The sequence below is a fragment of the Alosa alosa genome, chromosome 7 (assembly GCF_017589495.1).
Source record: "Alosa alosa isolate M-15738 ecotype Scorff River chromosome 7, AALO_Geno_1.1, whole genome shotgun sequence".
Taxonomy (NCBI): Eukaryota; Metazoa; Chordata; class Actinopteri; order Clupeiformes; family Clupeidae; genus Alosa; species Alosa alosa.
This window is the reverse complement of record NC_063195.1, coordinates 12197210-12214405: the sequence shown is the minus strand read 5'-3', so window position 1 is coordinate 12214405 and position 17196 is coordinate 12197210. Positions and strand designations below refer to the sequence as shown.

At 39.9% G+C, this 17196-nt stretch overlaps 1 protein-coding gene across 5 annotated transcripts; it reads left to right on the top strand.

The window, feature by feature from the left end:
• Positions 1-213: 213 nt before the first annotated feature.
• Positions 214-16550, top strand: LOC125297935. 5 transcript variants are annotated; one of them, XM_048248512.1, is made up of 10 exons: positions 4565-4708; positions 9221-9326; positions 9406-9634; positions 11197-11271; positions 11553-11912; positions 13425-13670; positions 15028-15115; positions 15197-15233; positions 15360-15586; positions 16128-16550. In XM_048248512.1, exons 4-10 carry the CDS (start codon positions 11214-11216, stop codon positions 16156-16158), a joined length of 1047 nt encoding a protein of 348 aa, XP_048104469.1. In that variant the 5' UTR covers positions 4565-4708; positions 9221-9326; positions 9406-9634; positions 11197-11213; the 3' UTR covers positions 16159-16550. The 5 variants fall into 5 exon arrangements, with proteins under 5 accessions (XP_048104467.1, XP_048104469.1, XP_048104470.1 ...); XM_048248510.1 differs by lacking the exons at positions 4565-4708; positions 9406-9634 and adding an exon at positions 214-441; XM_048248513.1 differs by lacking the exon at positions 9406-9634 and having other exon boundaries at positions 15363-15586.
• Positions 16551-17196: the final 646 nt, after the last annotated feature.

Genomic DNA, 17196 nt, shown 5'->3' with positions numbered 1-17196 from the left:
CGGTACCTAAGCAACCATTAGAAATCATATGTTTGGATTCGGCTTGATTGATGGCTACATCTGACTGATTAGCCAATCAAATCGACCTGTTATGGCGAGGTAGGCAGGTCTGACTGTAGCTGGGCCTGCAATGTTCCAAAAGAATACCCGGAACCGTTCATCACAAATTTTGACGCTGTCTGTTACGTGATGAACTTCGTGAGCAACTTCTGTCAGTCAGACAGACAAACATTCACTGGAAAATTACATGTCACACTGACATGACTATGGTTATAGTTATGAACAGTAAATTGACCGTTTTTGTTTAAAAAATATATATTGATACGCCTTCATTAAGCAAAATAATAATGTAACGTTGCAGTGTCAGCTGGACTACATGTTAGCAAGATGCACATAACGTCAGCTAGCTCTGCACGTAGCTGGTAACCTATTCAGGAATTGGTAAGTTTTGTTTCATGTTTATTTGATAACATAGACTTGTAGTACAGTAGTACTATAGATGCTTGTTATCTGGCCCTTTTCTATATAAAAACTGTTTTTGTGCTGCTTGCAGACTGCAGTGTCTGCTTGGTTACTCTACTGTATGCTAGCTTGAGGAGTTGGTGGCTTTGGTGAAGATGTCTGGATCGGCATCTATGTGAAAACTGTCATTTGTCTTTGGTTCCCTGCCCTGCTAGTTTAGTCTGACTTTTTATCTCTCTGAGTTTTGTGAAAATTATTGGTGAAATCAGACCATCAGACCAGGCTATCAGACATTCTAAAATAGCCAACAAGCAGTAGCAGCATTAGGCCAATACACATATATATACGGCAATACAGTACATCTGGTGACTTTTATGTTTAATAGCATGGTGGTGTGCTGTGACATTTTTTTTTATAATTTTCCGTTGAGATATTTTCTCATAGTGTAGGCCTACCGCGAAATAGCCTACGTTTGGCAAACACTGTAGGATAGCCTACTGTAGTTTCACGTGAGTAATCAGAGCAGCGTGGTACCTAGAACAGTTGCACTGTAACGTTAACGTTAGAGCTTCAACTAAATAGGAGAGCCACAGTCTGAAGCAAGTTTGCTGATGTCAGATTAAACTACTAAATGGTTTGGACACATCATTGTAGACCGGTGGCAGTGCGATATGTGCGTGCGAGTCATGAACATAAATTAGGCAACCGATAGCCTAAATATTTCAAAGTAGTCTGCACAAACCCATACTTGAGTACACTTGGTGTTCACTTTCAATATGACATTGACTAAATTGCACGTCTTTATTGGCAGCAGCAGGCAGCAGTTTATAATGTACTTGTGAATATGGGTGGTAAATAAATAGCCTAGCAGCCTACTTTGCTGCTGAGGGTGATCTGTTAACCAATAAGCAATCGGAGCATTAATTGTTTGTGTAACGAAGATTCTAGTGCTACAGACTCGCGTAGGAGAGAGAAAACTATTCCCCCCACCATGAAATGCTGGGAAATTGCATTTTAACGCTGAAATGTAAAAAAAAAATAACGTTAACGTAACGCCCCCCTATTATTATTTTTGTCAAAAAATAGTCATCATTGAAGGCCTAACCACTGAACGCACAGCCCCCCACTATGAAAATGGCATATTCCTTTACATTCCTTTAACTAACTAACTAACATATATCAATCATCTAGTTAGTTTAAGACTTTATATACAGTATATTCTCAATTTTCAAAATTGTCTTCCAGCATTTTGTAAATAAGATCAGATTTAACTGTAGCTGTTGTTTTCTTCTTTTCATATAGACATACCAACAAGTCCCTTTTTTAATTCATGTTTATGAAACCAACACTGCATTCAATGAGTTGTAAAGAGTTCAAATGTATTCACACCATTCAGACAAGGCGAGGCATTACTGATTTTTTGACCAGGATCATGATTAATCTATAACCTTGTATGGTGACATTTCACGTCAAATTTACAGCCTATAGATAGAAAGTCATGATATGAGAGAATGATGAAATTTTCTATTTCTTTTGTAAATGCAACATGCCTAAGTTGTACTGTCATCTGTCAGTGTCATAGAGAGATTGCAAGAGAGGGAGGATGTTCCACCCCCATTCTGTTCAATGGCTGATGGTAGACTAGCTAATTCAGCCCCCCATTCTGTTCAATGGCGGATGGTAGACTAGCTAATTCAGCCCCCCATTCTGTTCAATGGCGGATGGTAGACTAGCTAATTCAGCCCCCCATTCTGTTCAATGGCTGATGGTAGACTAGCTAATTCAGCCCCCCATTCTGTTCAATGGCGGATGGTAGACTGGTTTCAGCACGGATCTCGGATTGCCTTTCAGACATAGCTACATGGATGAAGGCACACCACCTCCAGCTGAACCTCTCAAAGACTGAACTCCTGGTCATCCCAGCTAAACCTACCATACACCACGACATCAACATCAAATTTGACTCCCTGTCTGTTTCACCGACCAGGACTGCAAGAAATCTAGGAGTTGTTCTTGACAACCAACTAAACTTCTCGGATCATGTTGCCTCAGTCGCCCGGGCATGCCGTTTTGCACTCTACAACATACGGAAAATCAGGACTTACTTGACTCAAGATGCTACCCAACTTCTGGTTCAGGCAATAGTCATCTCAATGACTCGACTACTGCAATGCCCTCCTGACAGGTCTCCCAGCCTGCGCGAGTGAAACCACTTCAGATGATCCAGAACGCTGGGCGGGCGCCTGGTCTACAACCAACCCAAAAGGGCACATGTTACCCGCTGCTCATCCAGCTACACTGGCTACCTATGGCGGCCCGCATCAAATTCAAGTCTCTAACGCTTGCCTACAAAGTAGTCTCCGGTTCGGCTCCCACCTACTTGAATGCCCTCATACAGACTTACACTACCTCCAGACCGCTCTGCGGCCCTCTGATCGAATCCACGCCTAGCTCTACCACCGCACGCTCAAGCCAATCCAAACTTTTCTCATCTGTTGTTCCTCGTTGGTGGAACACACTGCCAGTTCCTACAAGGGCAGGGACATCCTTTTCCACTTTCAAAAAACTCCTGAAGACCCAGCTCTTTAGAGAACACCTACTCTCATAGACCCAGCTCTTTAGACCCAGCTCTTTAGAGAACACCTACTCTCATAGCAACACTTACAACAAGTCTTACTGATCCTAGCACTCACCAGCCGTTTTAAACTGACAAGTAACTGTTAAAAACAGCACTCACCGACGCACTTATTCTTACTGTACTCTAATGTTTTTTTTTGGTTTTTTTTAAACTGTCCTAAAATTGTGAGAATTGTTCTAAAAACTTACTGTTTACCATGTTGTTAGTCGCTTTGGTTAAAAAGCGTCAGCCAAATGTAATGTAATGTAATGTAATGTAATGTAATGTAGACTAGCTAATTCAGCCCCCCATTCTGTTCAATGGCTGATGGTAGACTAGCTAATTCAGCCCCCCATTCTGTTCAATGGCTGATGGTAGACTAGCTAATTCAGCCCCCCATTCTGTTCAATGGCTGATGGTAGACTAGCTAATTCAGCCCAAAAGGGGAAAAAAACACATGTTGATTGTTTTTGTTTTACCGAATACACATGTTTTTTAAATAATTGTTTTGTGTTTAATATACACTGTACATATTTTGGCAGATGTAGTCATTTTCCTCTATTTTCATGAATTTCTGCAGGATGTCTGCAAGTACAATAAATGCAACTGTTGCTGTTTACCATATTTGGTCTTCCTCTTTTGTAATGTGGTGTAAGAATGTATTTAATTTTTTATCCAAGTTTATGAATCCAACACTGCATTGGAGGAGATGTATTCAGTGGTCAATTGTATTCACAGACATAGATAGAGCTGATGGTGATGCATCACTATAGACATTTGAGTTGATGGTGCTGAGTAACATTGAGCTGTAGTAGCATATGGAGTCCAGTAGGGGGACATGTATAACACCACTGGGCCCCATAGTCCTCATGTCCTCTGTCTGATGCCCTTCTCTCACTCTCAGTGTCTTTATGAGTTTAGACTATATGACCGCCGCCCAGTCCAGCACATTTTTTCCACAAAAATAAGTCACGCTTGTCAAATGGTGGTCATTTCCTACTTTGTTTTTTTGTGTTTGTAATTGAGTGTGTGCAGAGGGTGTGGTCATTTTGTGTACATGTGTGCACATAAATTAATGTATTATTTGCATCTTCGCTGCTTGGCCCCCAACAATTCATAAAATGTATTAGGTATCTCACTTTCTCTTCAGTTTCTCCGAAAAACACCACAGCTGTTTTCAGTCCTGATCTGACTGACCTTTTTTTTCTGTCTTGTTTTCTGCCTGAGGTGAGTGAATGTGATACAGAGAATAGAACACTTATAATGGGGAATAAAGCATGCTACTGTTTCCATTAAAGCAATTTTTGTTGGAACAAGAAATGTATTTGAAGTATATACCCTTTTGATCCCGTGAGGGAAATTTGGTCTCTGAATTTATCCCAATCCGTGAATTAGTGAAACACACAATGAAGCGAAGCACACACTAAACCCGGCGCAGTGAGCTGCCTGCAACAACAGCGGCACTCGGGGAGCAGTGAGGGGTTAGGTGCCTTGCTCAAGGGCACTTCAGCCGTGCCTACTGGTCGGGGTTTGAGCCGGCAACCGTCCGGAAACAAGTCCAAAGTGCTAACCAGTAGTCCACGGCCGCCCCAATGCAGGACAGCAGTGGCAAAAAGAAAACACAAACAGGTAAGAAACCACTAAAGTCTGTAATGACGATGCTAAAATGCATGAACAGTATTGTATATTGATTGGAGTTCTGCCTAGGATGCCGGTGATTTTGCTGACAATGTCCAAGTTGAGAAATCTACCACCATCCAAATGAGTTCAGTTTATGAGAGTCTGAGACTCACCCATAGTGATTCAGTTAACCACAGTCTGAACCCTAAAAACACTCAACATGATCCAGTTTATCAATGTCTGTGAAACTGTGAAAATTGCAGACAATATTTGTCTTATTTTTCATGAAGAAATATTGCAGTGCAACGTGTAAACATCCAAACAGGCACAGAGGGAAAACACATGAATTCATTGAATTGCTGGAGCTAAAATGTTTACACGTGTGTGTGTTTATGATTCTTCAATTCTGTACAGTGAGACAGTATGGGCCGTGTCATTGAGCATGCCAGAGACCTTTTCGCTGAGCGGTATCAACTACTTAACCACTGCACCCTTGCTTATTAGTTATTGCCTTGTTCCACTTCAGCATGATCAAGTTTATCAATGTCTAAACTGTGAAAATTGAAGACAATATTTGCCTTATGTTTAAAAAAAAAAAAAAAATGCATCCTTTCTTCTTATTAACGGACTACAACTTAGTGATGTGCCTTTACCCTTTGACTTACTCACCATTGCATTGTTTGTTTATTAGCCTGGTTTGACACTTAACATTTAGATAGATAGATAGATAGATAGATAGATGAGATTACAATTACAATTACAATTGATGAGATTACAATTATATACAGCTCTGAAAAAAAAAAATTGAATATGACCAAATATCACTTAGAAATCATAGGATGACATCAGAAAACATGCAGTGGTCTTTTATTTTTTTCCAGACCATTATGTGGCATGAAAAATGGAAGATGACAGTTACACTTTCTGTCTGGTGTAGTTCTGTAGTGTAATAAGTAATTCAGTCATATCTCATATCATTTATACATTTGTTTTAGATGTCCCTAGCAAGAGTAATGCAGGAGTTTGTCCTAGATATGACTGGGTAAACAGTGTCTCATGGCCACAGCCTGTGTGCTGTGAGAGGATCATCAGTGGTCATACCCTGCTCCTCTACCCCCCCTGCTGGTCAAAATATGACTAAAGTCTTCTGGTTCTGCTTCTGTAGTATACCCTCATTGTCCTCTATTTAACCCGTTTTATCCCAACGGTCACAATTGTGACCGTACAAAAAAATCTTGCTCTTGTGCCTTTAAAACTGTTACTGGATGAAATATCAATACATTTCTCCCAAAAATAGAAACCTGAAAGGGTCTCAGTTAAATATGTGCAGCGTTAAATGTGTAGTGTAATTTGTCACATGGCCAGAGCTGCTTATGTTTTGGTTGCACCCTGACCAGAAAATGTCCACCCAAAAGCTCCCAAACTAAAGCTTAGAAAAGTATGTTTATGTAAACATAGGACAAAGATTTTTGGTACACATCATCTTTAAGGTGTCTAGTATGGAGGGATGCAATTGAAATATGTGAACTTTGTTCAGCGTTCTCATAGCATGAGTGAACATGATGACGGTCACAATTGTGACCGTTGGGAAACAACATAGTCCGATTTTAGGGATTTTCACACATCTCATTGTACAATCATCTAATTTCCACTAAATTCCATTCAGAGATGATATGGGGACATTGTCCCAGGTCTGTTCTTTACTTTTACATTTGTATCACATGGCATTTCTCAACATGGCCTCTGAAATTCTCTATTATATTCTAAGTGTGCCAATTTTTACATAGATTACATACATTCCCAACGGTCACAATTGTGACCAAGCATAAAAGACTCCTTTTCACTCAAAATTTGAAAAAATAGTAATTGATTACTTCAAAGGGTTACTCAAGACACATGATTTTGATATATTCAAGTCAGGGAAAAATTTGGGATTAAACGGGTTAAAAAAAATGTTCTCCAGCATTTTGCAAATAACATAAATGCAACTGTTACTGATTCCCATCTTCTTTACATTTCAGTTAGTAAAGATTGTAATGTAATGTGGTGTAAGAATGTATGTTATTATTTTATCCATGTCAGAGTCAGAGGTAGAACTGAGGGTGATGGATTACTATGAAGACATAGAGAGTTTCTAATGGCACAGCACTCAAAGAATGTCACAATAAAATGTATGGGGTTAGTTTGTGACAACAATATGGCAGTTGTCTGGCACATATCCCACCCCTTCCGCTGCCAAAAGTCGACATGTGAACACATTGTGCCAATCATCTGTAGTGCCTTGCGCATATGCACAGTTCTGCCTGAAATAGATGCCAAATAAGTGCCCAAAGTGCATGGCAATATGGCCGCCGATTGGAGGGACATGCCCAAAAGGACTTTGATCAGTGACTAACCAAGGGACTGAGTGACATTGAATTGTAGTAGCACATCATGCCCAGCAGACATTCATAACACCACTGGACCCCCATATTCCTCCTGTCCTCTGTCTGATGTGCTTCTCTCCTTCTACATGTCTTTACTGTAGAGGTCAGGACACACCAAGCCGATTATCGGCCGTCGGACTTTGTTGGACAGTCGGAGCCGGCGGAGCCATCGGCGTTCGTTGTGGCCGATTTGACACGTCCAGTGGCAGTCGGCCTCAATGACCAATCTGATTGATGGAATGCTAGCCCTTGACTAAACATTAGCCCTACACCTTTCACTCTGACGGTCAGCTGGAGCAGATGTTGCTACACAAACTCTGTGTGTGATGAGATTGCTGCACCCTTGACTGAACAGCTACAGCACCCAAAGCACAGGCTCTTCCACCCGGCCATTGTTCTAGCATACAATCCATAACATACATCTAACATACATCCCTCTCCATCTTCAAAACATTCCTGAAGACCCAGCTCTTCAGAGACTATCTCCTCTCGTAGCACTACTTACAACTAGCCTTGCTAATTCTAGCTTTTACCACCTGTCTAGAAATGACACTTGACTGTATAAAAACAGCACTCACTGATGCACTTTTTCTTATTAAAAGATAAATGAGTTCAGATCAGATGTGTTTGTTTTGTAACTCAGAGAGAAAGTGTTCATACTCTATATCTGCAGCCAAAGAAAAAATATGACAAATATTTCAACCTTTAGAGTGGTGGTCAGCATCACATGAGAAAATACTGTAGTTCACTCTCTTTTTTCTTTTGGTCTGTGGTCAGACACCAGCAAACAAAAAGCTTAAAACTGCTTGACCCATTACTTGTGTTCAGTCTGCGTGTGGTTTTACATTTGTCAAGGACAGAAATATGTATTGGAATGCATGTAGCTGAAGTCATACACACACTTCATTTTGTGTCTGGCTGAAATCCTGCTTTTGTGCATTATACATTATTGGCTACAAGAACTAACATTTGTAATGATGAAGCTTGTACTCATCGACTCTGGATACTTTGATGAGATCACAATTATATACAGTATGTGGCATGAACAAGTGGAATATTACTCTTTCAATTTCATTCAGGTGTTGTACTGCCTGTAGTGTAATAAGTAATTAAATGATATAGATCATATCATGTATGCATTTATTTTAGATATCCCTAGTAAGAGTAGAGCAAAAATTTGTCCTAGAGATGATTGGGTCTCTTATGGCCAAAGCCTGTGTGATCATCAGTGATCAAGCCCTGCTCCTCTACTCCCCCTGCTGGCCTAAATATGACTAAAGTCTTCTGGTTCTGCTTCTGTAGTAGCATACCATGTCCAGTAGGGGGATTTTCATAACATTGAACTTGACTTGAAACTTGATCACTGAGCCCTGATGAAGTGGTGACATGTATGTAACTCGTATGGATTTGAACTGCTTTCAGTGAAGTACACTCACAAGCTGCACTCTATGTCATTATGAGATGCTCTTGTTTACACTGAAACCAGTGGCTTGTATGGATCCATGAAATGGCTTTGAGGGCAATTTATGGTCTGCAAGCAACTTGACAGTCTGCTGCCATCATGTGGTCAAACATAAAAACTACAGCTTGACCTTGTCCCAGTCAAATACATTTACATTAGATGACCAGCAGTTTCCTTTTCACTTCTCTTCGGATTCTAAAACCTGAGCACCATAAAATTATTAAAAACACATTGGCAGTCTTTAACCAGTTTTTCTACGTCACATACAGTAGAAGGAGCATGCTTGTGTTTTAGCAGTGTGGCAATCGGGAACAATTTCTGCGGGTCTAGATAGAGGTGATCACTCAATAAGGTCACTCTCTGACCTTAGCATGCCATTGTGTTCTCACAGCAGTGCAACGTGTAAACATCCAAACAGGCACAGAGGGAACAACTTTGTCTTGTGACAGAAAAACATTTGAATTCATTAAATTGCTGGAGCGAAAATGTTTACAAGTGTGTGTGTGTGTGTTTATCATTCTTAAATTATCTACAGTGAGACAGTATGGGCCGTGTCATTGAGAGCTTTTCGCTGAAGGGTATCAGCTAGTTAACCACTGCCCTCTTGCTGTTCATTGGCTGTTATTTTTACAGTTAAACCACAGCGCCTGCAAGAGCCTTGTTCCACTTCAACATTGCGTTGAAAATAACCTAGACTGCACATATCACCAGGATCAAGATTAATCTACAACCTCGTATGGTAAGATTTCACAACAAACTTATTTTTTACAATTTATAGATACATGTATCACAACCTATAGACATATATGTTATTTTAGGGCACCACTATGGTCAATGACTGTGTTACAGTCTGACCACCCAAAGCATTTAAACAGCACAAGGGATTTTACTGTTTCTCAAGACTGAGAGGAAGTTCAGTAAAGCATATATCAGCAATGCTTTGTGTATCTTCTACGATGTTACTTCTACGAATGTTACTTCTACGATAAAGTAACCGAGTTAGTCACTGTGGAACAGTGTTATAAAAGTATCTGGTTATCAGGGCAAGTAAGTATTGTGTTACATTTTTATTTTGTCATATATGTCATGTAAAATGTCTGTAAAATATCCCTTATTTCAATTTTCTCATAACCAGTCAGTCTCTGTAGGCTACTGCTGACCTGTCGCTACACCCAGCAAAACAATGTTTTAAAGGCATCCTTTTGCTTGCTTAAGGCGACGTATTACTTGATCTATAGCCTATAACGGTATTGTTGTTGTGAGAGCATGTGTTGATGCTGTTTATTTTTAATGCCGTTGTTCCCATCACTGGTAATCAGTAACTTTGTAAAATATTGTTTTGTTCATCATTGTGGCCAAGAAGTCATGGGTGACCTGCACCTACTGATGTTTGAGTGATCATGAAACAAAGTCATGGTATGTCATGAACCAAGCTCCTTGGCCACAGTGGACATTTACTGTAATTATTATGCATCGAGGCATTTGCATATTTATACTCTCGAATGTGTTTTATTTTGTAGATGTATTCAGTAATGGGGAGAATAGACTGATGTGCGCTGGGTTTAGTTTCACTGCCTCTTAGTATGTGTGAATTGCTCTTACTGTAGTTTGTGCGAGATAGCACCTCGTTTTGCAGACACTCACAAGCTGTGGTTGTGGGTGACATTGTGTCATGAATGTGTTGCAAAATGCATGCATACACTTTGTCTGTATATTTTTTGTGCTCTGTGTGTCTTGCTCTTAGTGTGTGTGTGTGTGTGTGTGTGTGTGTGTGTGTGTGTGTGTGTGTGTTTGTGTGTGTGTGTGTGAGAGAAAGAGGTAGTGTATCAATAGTCTTCAGCTTTAACTTACATTGCTCTCTCTTGATTCTTTATGTGTAGGCCTACGTTTATATGATTCACAACCAAAGTGACATCCACTTGTCTATTCAACAAAAAAAGACAACCAGGATTGTGTCACCTCATTTTAAAAACTCTTTTCAAGATCAAAACCTGCCTTGTCTTGTCCTTCACTGCCTCTTTCATTCTGGCACATGAAATGATAAGATCATATAGTCACTTTAGCCTACATTGTTCGTTATTCATTAAAAAACAGCATACAGCCTAAAACATTTTGCAGTGTAGGCTAAAACCCTTCAGGCAAATGTGAGGTTTTTTATTTTCTGTTTACTGGTAGCTGAATGTAGGCTATGCTAAGCTAATTCCTCAATGAGACACTGCTAGTAGTCTGGCCTATTTTCATAGTATTTACATTGGATGGCTGCTAGGCTACTTGCATTGTTAACAGACAGTTCATAAGGATCGCCTATTGAACATAGATCAACCAATAGCGGTTCAGTACCAGCACCAGCTATTAAACAGCTGAATGGGGAGACCAGAGAGAGAGAGAGAGATGAGTGGATGACACAGTAACTGCTATCTGATTAGCTAATAACAATGCGTTGAAATGAAGCACCACTGTAGAAAAAAGAATCTTGTGATTTTGGGCGGGCACCTGCCCACTATAATTGAATAGGCACAATGCCCCTGAGTGCTACTATAACAAATTGTTTAGAGATTATTTAGTTTAACATTGAGCCTTTTCTAATATATGTTTCTAATTTGCTTCAGGAAGAGCATGAGTGAAGATGAAAGCGACAAGTTCACTTCCTGTGGTTGTGTTTCTCATATTGACCATCAGCCAAGGTACGCCATTTTAAATTCCATCATTTAGAGATAGTGGTAGACTAATGGACATTTTAAGAGAGTTGTGCTATTTGTGTCCATAGGTCAGCATTATATCTGAGAGAAATGTGATGATCAGAATAATTTAATAACTTCATGAATATGATTAACATAAAGTGATGGTATCACCCTTGTGTCTCTGTCACATTCATATGTATATGAAGAAAAACTGCAATTTCTGATTCAGATATTATCCAGGCTCTAAGTCACTGTAAAATAAACTAAATATATATATATTGCAGGTGTCCTCAGTAATATGGGAGGATGTTGTTTGTCAGCAGCACTTTTAAGCCAGACGGATATCTGTGCTGTGAGAGGATCATCAGTGGTCATATCCTGCTCTTTCAAGAATCCTTGTAACCTCACCATCTCTAAAATCTACTGGGTGATCACAACCCAGGAAGGAAAAACACCTACTGATCTCAGATTGAATGCTGCATACAAAGGTCGTGTTCAATATTTCTGGAAAAATGACACCAACTGCACAATGGAAATACAGAATGTGAAGAAGGAGGACAGCTCAAGTTATCAACCCATTTTTGAGATTAAGAATGCCAATCACACAAGGAAAGGCCAGTTTGAGGTCAATTTGACAGTCACAGGTAAATCTAGGGTATTAAAACTGCAGTTTGACAGCTACATCAAAGAGCCAGTATAGTATAGAGTCTTTATTGTCCTATAGGGGTATTCTTTTTCAAACACATCATTGCATTCCAAACAAAGACAGCAGCATCTGATGTTGATGTACATGCAGGATATATACAGCCTAATACATATAGCATATCACATAGCATATAACATAACACACACCATACCCCACCCCACCCCTAGATGATTGTCACAGGAGTTTGTTTAGTGCATGATAGCTGAGGGTACAAAACTTTTCTTAAAGTGCACTTTTTTCCAGTCCAGGGCTCTGTATCTGCGGCCAAATGGGAGTAGGGTGAAGAACCGGTTCAGGGGATGGTCAGGGCTGCTTACAATGGTGTGTGCAAGGCGTGTGGTGGCTGTCATTTGCATCAGTGAGGCTGGGGGTGGGAAGCTGTATTATTTTGGATGCTAAGTGTGAGATTTTAATGAGTTTGTTCTTGCTGCTGACATTTAGTATGGTGAAGAAACAGGGTGAGCAGTAGAGTAGAAGGGGTTGGATGATGCTTTTGTAGAGTAACAGAAGGAGATGGGGGACAACATACAGTGATCTTAGTTTGCTTATTGCATACAGTCTCTGTTGTGCACGTTTCTGTGTAATGGTGACATGTTCATTGAAGTTAAGCTTATTGTCAATGGTGAGAGATAAGCAGATATTTGAAAATGCTGACCTGTTCAACTGGTTGGCCATGGATGGTGATGTGAGTGAGTCCAGGTGGTGATTTTGATGCAAAAATGACCAGTTTTTTTGTCTTGTCAATGTTGAGTTGGAGGTAGTTATCAGAGCAGCACTGTGCAAAATCTGTGATGGGCCTGGTGGTAAGCATGTAGTGGAAGGGACTGAGTATGCAACCTTGGGGGGTTGGTGTTGGTGATGATGGTCCATGATGTTATTGTCCCTATTTTCACTGTCTGTGGCCTGTTGCTGAGAAAGTTGTTTATCCAGTGGATGAGGGGTGGGGTGACATTCAGGTGCTGTAGATTATTGATGAGTTGATGGCGCTGGATTGTATTGCTTGTTGTTATGACTGTCAGAGTGCATATTCAACTGTAGGGACTCCGTCACACTGCCCTCCCCACTTCACATACACTGACGTCCCTCATGCAGCCACCAGCTGTACTTCTCCCATCCCAGGGTGCCCCACACTCTAGTACTTCACACATCTCGTCCCATACACGGGGATCAACCTATCCGTGGTGTCCCTCATACAACTCACACATTGGGCACGCCACCGATGGCCTTACTGCAAACCATTCCGCTTATGACACCCTTTATAGCTAAGGGAGAGAGCAGTGACCCCACCCAACCTCACACCTCGGTCTTGGGGTACTAAACCTGCAGCTTGACCACAACATCAAAGAGCCAGGCTGGTTGGTAGTTCATACTCAACTGTGACAACACTCCACCACAATCTGTATTGAAATATCTTCATTGTGATTTTATCCTATTTTTCTAATGATTCAAGACCTTACAGTGACACCTCCTCAACCAGTGATAGAGGGTCATGCGGTGAATTTGAGTTGCATGAGTTCCTGCAGTGAGATGGACAAGCATAAAGTGATATGGAGAAAGAATGGACAAGATTTACCTGGCAAACAGAAATACAGAATCCAGATACAGAATGTCAGTATTGAGAATGAAGGCCTCTATTCATGTGCTTTAAAAGGCTACAAGGAAACTGCAACTACACCAGTGAAGCTCAATGTAATGTGTGAGTATGAACTGTGTTCCTATATTACAAGTACTGTATATGGCACAAGCACTGGCACCAACTTCAGGTCAGCATTTGGGAGGGGGGTCACAATATGACAAAATCTTTTTTAAGGTGATGAATTTTGCACACCCAGTCATTTAGCACCAAAGCTAATGCAAGACAGCAATTCAATATTCGTGAATGATTCAGGCCTAAATAGACTAAGGTCTGTTGACAGGCTATTTAAAAACACATACACACTTATAAAAGTTAGCCTAGACCTTTTATTTTATTGCAACATTTGCATTATTATTGAGGCCTAAATGTTATAATGTACCTGAATTTATATTCATCAAGTTAGTGAGGTATTCCACAAAGCAATTCTGCCTACAGGGTAGTTAGCCTAAATGAGCATAGTGGTCCCTTTTTAACAAAATCATGTAAAAATTATCACGTCTTGTAACACTAAAATATTGCAATACCAAATATTACCAAAAGGTGAACCATTAAAAGACTAGTAAACATTCTCAACTCAACATCTCATTTCCTTCATTCACTCTTTATGTATGTTTAGGCTGTTGTCATGTTATTTTCATTTTTACGTTTTATAATATATATATATATATATATATATATATTAGGGCTGTCAAACTATTAATCGCTGAATTTCTATAGTTAGTTGTGAATAATCACATATTTTATCACATGATTAAAATTCTATGATTTTACATTTCTAAACATTGCATATTAACAATGTAAAGCCATTTGTACCAGTGTACAGTATCTTGATTGGGAATCAAATGAAAGCAAAGAAAGTTACTTTATGAACTCAACTTTAAGACATATTTGATTATTTCAAATAACATTTCAAAATATGTGGCACCACATTGTATTCTTCAAAAATATAGACAGTTGGTAAGTGTTCTTAACAGTCTTCTAACTAGGTGTTTCGTTTTATGTGTAGAGACCCTAAGCAAGCTACTGACGAGGTTTGGTGCTTTTTTGAACAGTATTACTGCCCATAGCTACTCCACTGTTTGCGATTTGAGGCTATATTCCAGGCCAAGCTCTGTAGTGGTTGATCAACGAAAAATACTGTCTCCATGGCTTATTTGATGTTTTCTAATGGCTTTAGAATAGCTTTCTTTAATGTGTGCTTGTAAGCCAGACCTGCACCCGGACATACTGTATTTACGGCCCCATCTTTAACCCCACCATTAGCTTTGATAGTTCATGAAACCCAATGCCCCCTCCCCACCACCACCACCACCATCCCATAGAGGTCATCAGTGAGCACAAGTATACAGTACAAGTAGAGTGCTTGAAATTAAAATGCATAAATAATACTCAACAGGTTTCCCCTCTTTCTCACCAGTTCCTGCAAAAAGTCATGTACTGTATGTGATAGCAGGAGTCTCAGTCTGTGGAGCTGCAGGTCTGATCTGTGTGCTGGTCTGGATTAGGTCAGTACTGATAGTGTTTATATGTATGTACTGTAGGTATTTATTTATTTACATTTGATTAATTTCTCTTCATTTTCATAGGCACCACAGGATGAATAAAAGACACATGAAGATAAAGGTGAGGTGTCTACTGTCCATGTCTTTCTCCATAGCGTAAAAATATGCATTTCATGAATTGCTGTTTCCCCTACATATGTCATTACATAGGCTGTAGAATAATGTAGAATTTCTGTAATCATCTCAGCAGGATCAGGGTACTTGTCCCTCCAGTGCTGAGGCTGCAGGAGGAGTGGAGGACAACGTCCAGTATGCCCGTGTCCTGCCCAAACACAACAGGCAGACTGCAGGAGTGGAGGACGACATCCAGTATGCCAGTGTCCAGTTCAAACGCAACAGGCAGACTGCAGAAGGAGGAGAAGATAATGTCCAGTATGCCAGTGTGCAGTTTAAAAAAGCCGGAACAACACAGTGGTGAGTTTTTGACCTACAAATGCCAGAAACATAAAAAAAAACAAATGTCATCAGATGTCATTCTTTTAGTATATAAGTAACTTTTTGTCTACTGTTCCAAATTACATTAAAATCCTCCATTAAAATGGGTGCCATTTTGGGAGACAACTTGATTGGTCTTAAACTCTGGTCTAAAACCTATTTTGTTTCCCATTTTTCCTTCCATTTTGTCCTGTAAATGACAGTTTTTCTCAATTGCTAAAACACAATTTCTGAAACCTTGGTCCATTTTCTTAAAACATTATAAACACAAAACCTCATCTTCAAGCTCTATGTACAACTTTTACGTCAAAACAGTTTTACCTGTGCTCAAAACCACTGCTCTCAAATCATAAACAAAGTGACCAAAATGATATACACTATCAAGCAGTCAGTAAACAATACACCAAAAAATAGAAAATACATTGTTCAAAACATAGAGGGAGAACTACATTTTAACTATAAACATGTTTCTGCCATGCTAATGTAAGTACTCTGTCACTGTCCTGATATTGTCCTGCAGTTCTCCTGACCAACCTGAGGGGGAGCTCTGATCTACAGCAGTGTGGAAGCAAGAGTCTAAAGGTGTCCCAGCTAGTGTGGGGGACAGCAAAGCCTGAGATGAGAAGACCTTCTCATGCATCTGAAATTTGCTTTTGCTGAATAGATGCAACAAGATGCTGAATCAATGCAACAATGACTGAGCTGTATACATGTCCAGTAGGGGGCACCACTAACTGTAATGGGGCCTAAAACACTCTACACTGCTTCCTTTTCTGGGTTTGAATTCTCTTCTCTTTTCTTCTCTTCTCATCTCTTCTTTTCTCTTCTTCCTATCTTAAGGGGCTATTCTACAGCCATTACAAAACATACATTGACTATTATTTCCCCCTATGCCTCCACTAAATCTGCATCAAATTATGTATCACTGTTGCATGTAGTGCTATTTCGGTTGTGTTGCATATGAATAAAGTAAAATGTAATTTTATTGAAATAAATTGTTAAAGTTAAGAATGAAGTGTAGTCAGTCATGTTGTGCAGATACACACCACACCTTCATATGAGGGGTCAGGGCTTTGTGGGTTTAGAAGCCAAATTGGCTATTTGGATTGAAAGAAAGCACACACACACACACACACACACACACACACACACACACGCACGCGCACGCACACAAGACGGTAACAACCTGAGAAAGACCTATGAGAGTACCTCTGTTAAATGTACTGATATGGTTTGAACATCAATTTCTATGGTAATACAGACCAGAATGGTAATACAGAGCGATGTTCAATTTAATTATTCACTAAGAACCCATGTGGTGCTGAGTGGCTGTGTTTCACTGATATGTTGCCCTGTGTGTCAGCATCTTTGTCATTTTTCACAGCCTATTGTTGTTGGGCACCTCAGGAGGACAAATACCACATTATTGCCCCCCACTATCTCTCCTTCCACATGTCTCTTCAGTCACTTATTGTATTATTCTTTCCTTCATGCTGTTTGAATGGTTTGACATAACGTACTGTCTCTCTATGAGTTCAACAAAATGTTATTTTGAATGTGACTTCACTCAGTTTACTCTTAGGCCAATA